The following is a 12,242-nucleotide window of genomic DNA, read 5'->3' as shown; positions in this document are numbered from 1 at the left end:
ACCTGTCTCAGCAGCCTGGAAAGCTATGGTTGACCTCAACTAAAGGCTAGTCTCATTTTATCCAACACTGTGGACCCTCTGATTGTGTCTCCTGCTTTGCTTTCAGGTAGGACATTTTCTCAGAGAAGGCAATGGCACCTCACTCCAGCACTCTTGCCTGGAAAATCCCACGGACAGAGGAGCCTGGTGGGCCGCAGTCCATGGTGTCGCTAAGAGTCGGACAAGACTCAGCGACTTCACTTTCACTTTTCACTTTCATGCATTGGAGAAGGAAATGGCAACCCACTCCAGTGTTCTTGCCTGGAGAATCCAAGGGACGGGGGAGCCTCGTGGGCTGCTGTCTATGGGGTTGCACAGAGTCGGACATGACTGAGGCAACTTAGCAGCAGTAGCAGCAGCAGCAGGACATTTTCTACCTATCTGGTATCTATACAGGCATTTGTTGAAACTCCATGCTTTGGGGGTACTAAAGTGATTCCTGGCTTTGTTTTCTTTTTTTATTTGGATACCCTCTGCTATTCATTTCAGTTGGCTGCACAATATCCTGGGGAAACATATAAAATCCCTTGGGGGATGAGGGAGGGGGTAAAAAAGATCTACAAGGAAATGAAGCCATGGTCCTTAATAACTACAACATACACAAAGCGAAGTAGAGGATGTTAGCGCCTTGTTGTTTTTTAGTCGTTAAGCCGTGTCTGATTTTGTGACCCCATGCGAGAGGAAAAACTACCCTGAAGAGTCAGAGCAGAGATCATTTCTGGCTAGGAAACTGATCAGGGCTTGATGAAAATAATGGGATTTCACCTGAGATCCAGAGTATAGACAAAAGTTTAGCTGAAACATTCTGAAGATGACACCTGTTGTTAGTATCTATTATCCTTTTTAGTAAAAGCTCTGGGTTTTTCTGAGGGAACTGCTCTCAGTTTGTGTGCCCATCCCCTGCATGAGGTTCCAGGTCTAAAATATCAGATCATAGATTAATGAGATTTTACACAACCAGAGCCACCCAGAACCAGTAAGATTCCACCCTATGACTTTTCGGGGGAACAAAAATAGCTGGATTCAACAGATGTCACTGAAAGGGGTGGCAAAAGCCTTGTCTCCACAAGGAGGCACCCTGATGAAGGATGGAACCACACACAAGGGAGCTGAGAGGAGAGATGGGAAGAGCAACACCTGACTGTAATGATCCTTTGATTGCTTGAACCCTTAGATTCCACTGTGTTTGTAGTCACTTCTGCCCTTGAACTATTTAGTGACATGTGACAACTCAGTTTAGTTCAGTTTAGTCACTCAATTGTGTCCAACTCTTTTCAACCCCATAAACGGCAGCACGCCAGGCTTCCCTGTCATCACCAACTCCTGGAATTTACCCAAACTCATGTCCATTGAGTTGGTGATGCCATCCAACCATCTCATCCTCTGTTGTCCCCTTCTCCTCCTGCCTTCAATCTTTCCCAGCACCAGGGTCTTTTCCAATGAGTCAGTTCTTTGCATCAGGTGGCCAAAGTATTGGAGTTTCAGCTTCAGCATCAGTCCTTCCAATGAATATTCAGGACTGATCTCCTTTAAGGTTGAGTGGTTTGATCTCCTTGCAGTCCAAGAGACTCTCAAGAGTCTTCTCCAACACTACAGTTCAAAAGCATCAAAATAAAAGTTTTCTTTATGGTCCAACTCTCACATCCATACATGACTACTGGAAAAACCATAGCTTTGACTAGACGGACCTTGGTTGGCAAAGTAATACCTCTGCTTTATAACATGCTGTCTAGGTTGGTCATAGCTTTTCTTTCAAGGAGTAAGCATCTTTTAATTTCATGGCTGCAGTCACCATCTGCAGTGATTCTGGAGCCCCCCAAAATTTTGGAGCCCCTCCCCCCCAAAATTATGTCCCTCTTTTGTGTATAGGCAGTTAGATCTGGACTTCTCTCACTTGCATTCAGATCCCTGACTAACACAGGTGACAAAGGGAGAATATGCCAGGTGGAAGATGAAATGAAATCTAATGAAAATCTAAGGTGGGCTACGGAGATGGGAAATAGTTCATTTTAGTAGGGACAGAAGGTGTATCCAGAGGGAGTAGTAGCAAATAAGACTAGAACGCATTCTCTGGAAGACCCTGGGATAAGACTGAGGAGGACACGTGTCAGCAGGCAAAGGGGAACCTTGGGAGGTTTCTAAGCAGGAAAGTAAACAGCACTAGGTTTGCACTTTGGAAGATGAACTGGCCAGTAATATCTAGAAGAGCATACATGGGGTTGAAGAGTCAGAGACCAACCTGGAGGCTCCCCTTCCTCAACTGTCCAGTGAGAGAGAAGGATTTAAGCCTAGAATATCACATAGTCTAGGCTTAAATAAAGTGATTCTAAAGGACTCTATAAAAACAAGCTCACTAAGGACTTCACTGGTACACAGCAGATTCTGTGTCTACACAGCCCAGATTCAGTACCTTCAGTCTGTACGAAAGAGTGGGATCTAGTAAGGGTTTGTTGACTGTTGTCAAGAACCACCCAGAATGGTTGTCTGACTCTCTGTGAGGCTACTAATTCTTCATAGTAGGGTTAACAGTCCAGCACAGTCGGAAAAACAGGCTCTGGAGGCAGAGCACTTCTATAGAGCTGGACAATATTGAACAAAAGTTCCTTATTTCTTAAAATGGGAGTAATGCCTTACAGAGTTGTCATAAAGATGAAACAAGATAATGTATAGCGAGAGCCTAGAACAGTGACTGCCACCTACAAGCTATCAGCGAGCGCATAAGTAGTGGTTTTTGTTATTAAAAGATGCAGTGTGGTGTAGGCTACGGGCTCTTAAAATTCTAAGTATTCCAGACCAGTAGAGTGTGGGGTGAGAGGGGAAGGTGGAAAACTGACATATGATTGCCAAGGATTTCCTTTTCCATTTGTTGTAACAATCAACTATGTTAAGGAAACTGTTTACTACCACAATGATTTTACAGGAGAAATGGAGTCATGACACAGAGAGCAGATGAGAGTAACCATCTGGATAATGAAAACCAGTTTGTTTTAAGTCTTCCTTTCACTTCCCTGGTGGCTCAGACAGTAAAGCGTCTGCCTACAATGTGGGAGACCCGGGTTCAATTCCTGGGTCAGGAAGATCTCCTAGAGAAGGAAATGGTAACCCACTCCAGTACTCTTGGCCTGGAAAATTCCATGGACGGAGGAGCCTGGTAGGCCACAGTCCATGGGGTCGCAAAGAGTCGGACACAACTGAGGGACCTCACTTTCACTTTTCACTTTCACTACTAATTACTGAAAACTGGCTCTAAGAACCTTTTGTGTAGTGCATTCAAAAGAGAGAGCTAAGTTCACATTCTCATTCTGTATGTGACTATGGATAGTCTACTTCACTAAGCGTTGTTATTCTCATCTGTAAAATGGAGATATGATGCTTCCTTCACAGGGTTTTTAAGAATGACATATGATTTGTGTAAAGTATGGTTAGGGTCAGACATATGCCTAAAGCAGCTGGTACAGTTATCATTGATAGATGCTGTATTCAAATGTCTAACACAGGACCAAATTCTATGTTTAAAGCTACAAGAATGTTCTTAAAGATATATATATATATATATATATATATATATAAAGAAATCCAAAGCTGTTCTTTAGTTTGGTAAAAACATCACCCATGTCAGCCTTGAAGGGGTCAGAGGATGAGAGCAATGAGTCAAGTGTATGGTAATAAATTTACTCACACAAAAAGTGACTAAGATGAAAAAAAATTTTTTTTTCCTCTTTGTAGCATTATTCTAAGCATGGAACTTAAATCTGTTAAGTCTAAAGAATCTGCAGCAATCTGAACCATTTTGTTCTGAAAGAATAAGCACTTGATTAAAAGCTGAAGAATATCTTAGAGGTTAAGATTTTGCTATACTAATTTCAGGTCAGGGCCCATGTTCATCACTACTAAAAACAGGCCAAGAAAGAAATGAAATGACATAAAGAGAGAAAAGCAAAAACCAGAAAAAGTGGAAAATATAAATGTAAGGCTTTTTCAGTGTATAAAAATTGAGAGTAAATTCTCAAGGACATTTTTTTCTCACAAGACTTAAAAACTCTAACTCTTGAATTTTCAGACATTATAATAAGGATAATTAAAATATAACAAAATGTTTCCTGGGCAAAATGGGGTGTGGGTATGAATTTTTAAAGAAGATTAAAAACATTTAGTCTTAGCATATTTCTTTAAGAATAAATTTAGTTAATAAAAAACTATATTTCTATTGCTTATAGAAACTGCATTGGTGTTTCTGATATATTTACCCTTAGGAATCATTCTGACAGTACATTTAAGTTTTCCAGATGTTTTTACCTGTCATTGTACCAAAGCAACAAAACCATGTCTAAATGTAAAATGTGATAACAATGATAGGTGACAATTATTCCCCAGATGGACTCAGAAGTAGTTCTAACAAAAATACATATATGAAATAGTAAGGGGATTAAGTTATTCCAGTTATAAAATCAATTAAGTCACATAAGTGTAATATACAGCATGGAGAATACAGTCAATAATATAATAATTTTGTTTGGTAACAGATGGTAACTATATTTGTGATAATCATTTTGTAATGTACAAAATACTGAATCACTATGTAGTACACCTTTAACTAATATAATAAATCAATTATATTGCAATTAAAAATGTATAATGATAACTATCTCAACTGCATTTAATCCCACCTGCTTTGTTTAAATAGATTAGTTACAAGATACCTTTCAATACCTACATACTCAAGAAAGTTACTACATACATGATGGAAGGATAAATACAATTCACTTTTTCAAGGAAACATTCTGATGTTGTATATATGTGTGTGTAAATACTAGTGGCAAAGATTGGTAGTGTGCAAGAGAGAAAATTATTTGATATTAAGATACCATACATAAAAAGGTACTTTACAAAATGTTAGATATGTCATTTCCTTTTATAAGCCTTTTGCCAGCATATGTGCTTAGTGGCTCAGTCATGTTCGACTCTTTGCAACCCCAGGTATATGCAGTCAATGCGCCAACATAAACTTAAAATATATCTTCCTAACTCAAATTACAACTCTTAAACATTTCTAATGAATCCTGTAGATAGTTTTAGAAATAAACATACAATTACTGATAAATTATTCACTATTCAGAGGCAAAAAAAAACAGAATCATGATGTGCTTTGTTTTCTGGCTGAAAATCTTGAAAATGTCTATTTTCATTTTCACTGGCTGCTGGTACTATTTGATCTAATAAGACCTTCCAGTCAAATATCTAGGAAAACATATATAACAAACATGCACACACATGCAAATATATGGAGAACATTTAAGCCTCTCAGTGTTCCTTGACACACTTTCAGACAGCCAATTATGATAGTCTAATTTTGTGGAAGTCAACGAAAAATTCACTTTTTTTTGACCCCTGTCACTGCATGAATGGTCATTTGTTTCATGGCCATTTTCATTATTATCTGAACACCACGTTATTTAAAGCTCTGTCTACGGAGTCAGGAAATGAACAGTTTGTCCCCAGGTAGCTCTTCATCTCATGTCAAGACAGAAGAAAAATTACTTTCCAGGAAATCAGTTATATCTGCATTGTGATATCAAGTTTTACTAATACAATTTTGAGTGGACCATTTTTTCCCTTTTGCTTTCTTTCTTTTGGTGATATAGCATAGTTACATGAAGAATATTTATTATTTAGGTTGAATCAGTTGCTTTTCCACTTCTCAATGTTTTCTACATACTTAAGTTTCTTTCAAAATCTATGTTATGATTCCATGAGTCAACTTCTGTTTATTTTTTCAAACTTATTGTGGTATAGCTATTTAAAACATATTTTCTATTGGTTATTTGTTTTCCTTGCACTTTCTTTAATAACCAGTAAGAATTAATTAAGTTACAGAATCTTCCATAGCTTCCTTGAGAATCAGTCAATTTTATGAATTCTTACATCTCTTTATATGCACATATTCTCTACTTAACTGAAGTACTCTGAAGGCAAGGATCAAACTGGTTTCATTTGAGGAGCCCCAAGTCCTTGTATTCAGGCATGAAATATTTAGTGAAGAAGTAAATAAAGAGAAAAAAAGAAAGGAAGAGGGAAGGAAGGGAGGGTATGAGAGAGGGAGGAGATGTATTTTTTTTAAACCTCATTTGAAGTTAATAAAAGATTAAATGGTAGTCACTGCCACTTACTCATTTTTATTTCCCTATCTACCTTTGATCACTCTTACAGAAAATGAGGTGGATTTATATACAAACTTTGGCATTGATTAAACAGTGGTTTCACCTGTCCTCACAATAGACTAATCAATATTAGCAAAGTGACTCAAATGAGGAACCATGATATGCCATTTCTGTTCATCTGACAAAAAACAAACTTAAAAAAAAATTAAAAACAATCAGCAATCTTTCTTTTAGATAAAAAACTCCTTGGTTTGGTATTTTTGTTGTTCAGTTGCTCAGTCTGTCCGACTCTTCACAACCCCATGGACTGCGGCACGCCAGGCTTCCCTGTCCCTTCAGGATCTCCCAGAGTCTGCTCAGACTTTTGAGCATTGAGTTGGCGGTCTGGTATACTGTAGAATGTTATATGCAGGTAAACCCCTGCCCTGGACAATGACCTTCATTTCTGGTATACATTTATATATAAGATGAGCACATTGTTCAATATTGTAACTCTTCTTAAATCAGAAGCAACTGTGGACACACAATGCAGCTGTGTAGTTTTGGTAAGAGACTGTGACTTCTCTTTCTGAAATAAGACCTCACCAGGGCTAGGAAATGCCATTTGAATAGGAGGGATACAGCAGAAAAGCAAAATCAGAGAAGTCAACAGAAGATTTCCTATTAGAAACATATATTCTCGTCCCACTTCTCTAGAGACTGCTTTTCCAGGGAAATAATAAAAAACAATGAAGAAGTTGGTAAATATTTTTCCCTTTCCCAAGTCCAAATTATATAAATTGTATATCAAGGGGGAGAGTAATTAGAAACTAAACCAAAACTAGCATCTGCATTTAGTTCCTGAGGACTCAGTTTGTGTGTGCGTGCTCAGTTGCTCAGTCCTGTCCGATTCTTTGCAACCTCATGGACTGTGGCCCATCAAGCTCCTCTGTCCATGGGATTTTCCAGGCAAGAATACTGGAGCTGGTTGCCATTTCCTGCTCCAGGGGATCTTCCTGACCCATGGTTCGAACCCATGTCTCCTACGTCTCCTGCACTGGCAGGCAGGTTCTTTACTATTGAGCCAACTGGGAAGCTCCAGTTAGGTTACAGCATTGACTAAAAGCAACTGCATGCCTTGGCTGATAACAGGATCCCAGGTGTGCTTGGTGAAAACCACAGTCACCAATGTGCACAGGTGGACTTTAGAGTTTCCTTGGCTCAGACATAGCAAGGTGATGTCCATCTGGGGATTTTTATTTCTGTTCACACTCTAGACAGAGTCCAAAAGGAGATGAGTCAGTGATTGACTGAGTTTGTGTACAAAGAGAACCCCAAGTAGATTTCAGCAGAGTAATTTTCTTCTGTGGGCTTATGAAGTAACCCTGTTAGTATGATTTTTCTAAAGAAAGCCCAGTCAAAGGTTACAGAAGTTGTTTGTGCTTCACCCTCTCTAAATGACTTGCAAATTTATTCAAACATAATATGAGGAGATGCTTTATTTGTTGAAATAACTGTCTGCAGTGTCCTGCACAAAAGGGTGAGGTACATCAAGCAGAAACGTGGATAGAAATACATTGGTTTAGAAACCCATAAATCCTGATTTGAATCTGCCAACCTGAAAGCTATGTAGAGCCCGGATAAACTAGTTTTCCTAAATGCTACATCTGATTAAGCCATACCATTAAATGACAGCTGAACTTTAACATTAATATGATATTATTGAAATAACCACATGATTTTTTTTTTACAATAAAAATGATGAATGATTTCTGGACAGCTCAATTGACATAAAGCGGGAGGACTCTTTAATGAGATTTGACAAAATGGAGACATATGCAGAATATTCATTACAGCTCACATCGCAGGGGCCCTCCCAGGGAAGCAATAGAGAATTTTTCCCTTTTTTATTGTTTATAGGCATTGAAGCATTCCTTTCAATCACCACTTCTCTGTGGATTTTGCATTTTTCTAGGTCGTTTACGTATCACCTTCAATCAGAGAATTTGGTGGTTTATGGTGAATTGAGACTGTGGGTGGAGGAAAAGGACGGGTGTGTGGAGTTGTGTTAATGTGGGTTAGAAGTGCTCCAGGAACTTACCTTGCTCCTGATCAGCCTGACAGAGAAATTACATTGACCACACTGGCCAATAGAAGACTAAGCGGACATATCTTTGGTTGATTCTTATGCAATTAATCTCACACTCAGCAAACATACTTTTAGCAGTATGCTTGGACACAACATATAATCTATGGACATGCGATTAGAGAAAACCTTACTTAAATTCAAATAGCTGCCACTAAAGCATCAGTGATAAACAAGATTCTCTTCTTTAAAATTCCAAGTCAGCTATTCCAAGGTGATTCTCAACATTCCGCATTTACATTTTTATCCACAGTTCCAAACTGAAGATTATGCTAGAAGATACTCTTATTTGGTAGATTTTGAATGTAATAATTTCATGCTGAATACACCTAAATCAAAAGTGACTCCAATTTTCAGAACAATGAAAACATTTCTCACTCCCTTCCAGAAATATAGAATCTAGATTGTTACCCACATTCATTCATTCATTTTCACATATTCTCCCAAGTATCTTCTATCAGTCAAGGGCTCGTTACACATATAAAACATAAACATTTGTTTGCTTGCACATGAGTAAATTCAGATTATTCTGATATTCTTCAGGTTTCAAAAATCATTTTCAAGTATACATAAAATAGCAATGTTTCCCCAAACAGGGTTGCTTTAAAAAGAAATCTAAATAAGGCAACAGAGGGCAAAGCTAATACTAAGTATGCTCCTGAAACCAAAGGCTATCATTCCATTAACAGCAAGAAGGCTATCAAAATAGAAAATAAAATCAGTCTGTTGCTGCCATGGCGTCTTCCTCAGGCTATGAGAAAATACTTCATGTCCAACCCTAATTTTTTCCATAGCTTGAGGTAATCCCCCGAGCTCAAATCTTCTAATCCCAGTTACTCAGAGTGTGTGTCCCTGTCCAAACAAGAGTTAATACCAGTGCTCTGTCATTTCAAAAGGGTCTTGACACAGGTACTAAGAGCAGAAGCTTGCATGTCTGGAAAATGCCTGGTTGCAACGAGATGAAAAATACACTGTAAAAAAAGGAAGAGAGAGAAAGGAAGACCCTACCTGACTCTTACCTTCGCAACATCCCTGTGAGAACCCTGGAGCTCTTCCCCAAGTTAGCATCTGTTTCCCGAAGCTAGGAGGAGACAAGCAGCATTAACACAGAATAAAATGAAACTTAAGGCAATTAGATTATTTTTAAAGTGCACTAGCAGGCAATGGTTTTCTTTCATGATGGAAAATCCAATTCATTAAAAAAAGGTTACATACTGTAAAATACATTTTTGATGCCTACACAATCTCAAAAAATTCTTGGATTTAGAAAATTACATGTAATAGATAATCCCAGGAGATTTAAACTGGATACTTGAACTGGATATAAAAGCAAATGTCTCACAGGCTGACAAAGTTTAATAGATATCTGGTCATAAATCAATACCTCTACCTTAAGAATGCACACAGTCCTAGGGAATAAAAACTGAAACAAAACGAGCTGAGGGAAGATGAGATTCATATGTTTACTTTCACTCTGAAAGACCTGCTGACATACTCCAAAATCTCCATCGATGATCTTCTTAGCTATGTGCATGTGTGCTTAGACGCTCAGTCGTGTCCAACTCTTTGTGACTCTTTGGACTGTAGCCCTAGTCAGGCTCCTCTGCCCATGGAATTTTTCAGGCAAGAATACTGGAATGAGTTGCCATTTTCTCCCTCTAGGGGATCTTACCCACCTAGGAATTAAACCGGAGTCTCCTGTGTCTTCTGCATTGCAGGAGGATTCTTTACTAGCTGAGCCATCAGGGAAGCCTCTTCTTAGCTACAGCACTAAATAAAATATCTACCTGGGGGAATTCTGCTATGGAGGCATACAGTCAGCTTAATCTTTCTGCATCACACACTTCCCCACCCCCTACCCCAGGCTCTACACCCTCCTTCACCGTCGCCATTTTCTACACGCGCTTGAAAGTGAAAGTGGCTCAGTGGTATCTGACTCTTTGCAACTCCATGGACCAAAGCCTGCTAGGCTCCTCTGTCCATGGAATTCTCCAGGCAAGAATACTGGAGTGGGCTGCCAGTCCCTTCTCCTGGGGATCTTTCATCAATGTAATTGCTATAGTCTATGCATCTGCCCAAGACCTTTTACATATTTTTTTGGCTTATGTTTTTTTCTTTTACTGAATGTGTGAAAAGATTATCCCATTTCTACTTACCCTTTCACGTGCTCTCTGTATCTTTTCTCTGTCGTGACTGAGGTTTTCCAACATCTCCTGGCCAATTTGTTCTATGGACAAGAAAATCTGAGTTAGGAAAGATGACTTTGGCTATAAATGAAAAAAACCTTCTGAAGTACCAAAAGGATAACAGGTGAAGAATTTATTGAATGCTCAGGATTAGTTATATAAAAAACCAATGACAAAACCCTACTGTACAGCTCAGGGAACCCTACTCAGTGCTCTGTGGTGACCCAAATGGGAAGGAAATCCAAAAAAGAGAGCGGGTATATATATATATATATATATATATATATATCTGATTCACTTTGCTGTACAGTAGAAACTAACATAACATTGTTAAGCAACTCCAATAAAAATTAAACACACACACAAAATAAAGCTCAGTGAGCGGTTTCTGTAAAAACAAACAAAAAACAATGAACTATTATGACTCCGACATCCTCCTAAAAACTAGGTCTTCCATAATCCACTTGAACTGCAATTTTATTCATCGGGAAAAAAAAAATCTCTCCTTTTTTTTTTCAGAAAATTGTTGTTAAGAGTCAAATGAGATAATCAAAAATCTTTTGAAATTTATAGTGTACCACACAAATGTATGTAATTGTATAGTACATGAAAATCAATGCACTCAATACACTCCGTGCTGGGTATAGACGCTGGGATGTGACCAGTAACCAAGATCAAGCCCTTCAACTCATGAATTCCTGTGCTAATAGTGATGGTTTAGCAGTTAAAGGACAAATGTCACATTAGAGTTCATATTTCACGGCACATCAAAAAAAGGACTGCATATTCCTTTCATGATAGAAAGCTCAAATAATAAGAACTGCTTAAATACAATAACCTCAATTATATTTTTGACACCTATACAAAACTGAAAATTCTTCACAGGTTACTAAATTTCTAGTATATCTCCTCTCAGATTGATAATAGCTTTTTATTACTGATGCCACACAATGTATCCTTAAGGTAAAATTGGATATATGGTCCCAGTGGAGACATCATAAAAGCGGAAGATGACACCAAAAATGGAGAAGTAGGAAACAACTATGAGTTGCATTTTTCTTTTTTGCAAAATGACTATAATATTCAATTTTGTCATACTATTTTGTATTATTATTACATTGAATTTCTTTAATCAACATAATATAACAATTTTAATATACTTTTAACTTAAAAATCTCTAGTATCTATGAACACCATCAATACTATAATTAGTTCAGCAAAATACTATTTATATAATATTCTCTCGTTCAAGAGGATGGTATTAGGACTTCCCTGGCAATCCAGTGGTAAAGAATCTGCACTGCCATTGTTTGGTCCCTGGTGGGGGAACCAAGATCCTGCATTCTGTGTGGTGTGGCCAAAAACAAACGGAGGGGGGGATTTATGGTATATAATCTCAAACAAATATGAAATAATTTATTACTTGTGTGTCTCATCATTAGGATAATGTTTCCAGCAAAAATTCACGGGAAGGAATAAAGCAATGTGAGGATAAAATGAAAAATGGAATACATGAAAGGTTTTGGGGTTTATTCCTGCTCTCAAAGCATATCCTGTGTGGCACTGGAGAAGGCAGCACTGGAATGCAGGTGACAGATCCATGTTTCTATCAGGTTCACTGCAGGAAAAACTCTTCTGAATGGATCTACAGTCTGCTACTGAAGGAATCAATGGAACAAGAGGTGAAGAACTCCAGTCTCTTGAGATGTTCAAGTCATTCCCTCAATCTCTTTG

General features: G+C 38.2%; 1 protein-coding gene across 15 annotated transcripts in view; it reads right to left on the bottom strand.

Annotated features, from left to right (window-relative positions):
• The window catches only part of VTI1A (vesicle transport through interaction with t-SNAREs 1A), a 382,104-nt gene that overhangs the window by 148,755 nt on the left and 221,107 nt on the right, over nucleotides 1-12,242 (bottom strand). For 8 of the 15 annotated variants that reach the window (XR_011564379.1, XR_011564380.1, XM_070781288.1 and 5 more), the window contains 2 exons: nucleotides 10,479-10,549; nucleotides 9,342-9,403 (listed from right to left, as the gene is read on the bottom strand). Coding sequence is in view for 13 of the 15 variants with exons in the window: in XM_070781288.1 (XP_070637389.1) it covers nucleotides 9,342-9,403; nucleotides 10,479-10,549 (133 nt within the window). In the remaining 2 variants the exon portion in view is untranslated. Of the gene's footprint in view, nucleotides 1-9,330; nucleotides 9,404-10,478; nucleotides 10,550-12,242 lie in introns of all 15 variants that reach the window. The other 7 variants (XM_070781289.1, XM_070781284.1, XM_070781286.1 and 4 more) reach the window with 1 other exon arrangement.

This window comes from Bos indicus, chromosome 26 (assembly GCF_029378745.1).
Source record: "Bos indicus isolate NIAB-ARS_2022 breed Sahiwal x Tharparkar chromosome 26, NIAB-ARS_B.indTharparkar_mat_pri_1.0, whole genome shotgun sequence".
In the NCBI taxonomy this organism is placed as follows: domain Eukaryota; kingdom Metazoa; phylum Chordata; class Mammalia; order Artiodactyla; family Bovidae; genus Bos; species Bos indicus.
This window is presented reverse-complemented; position numbering and strand designations above follow the sequence as displayed.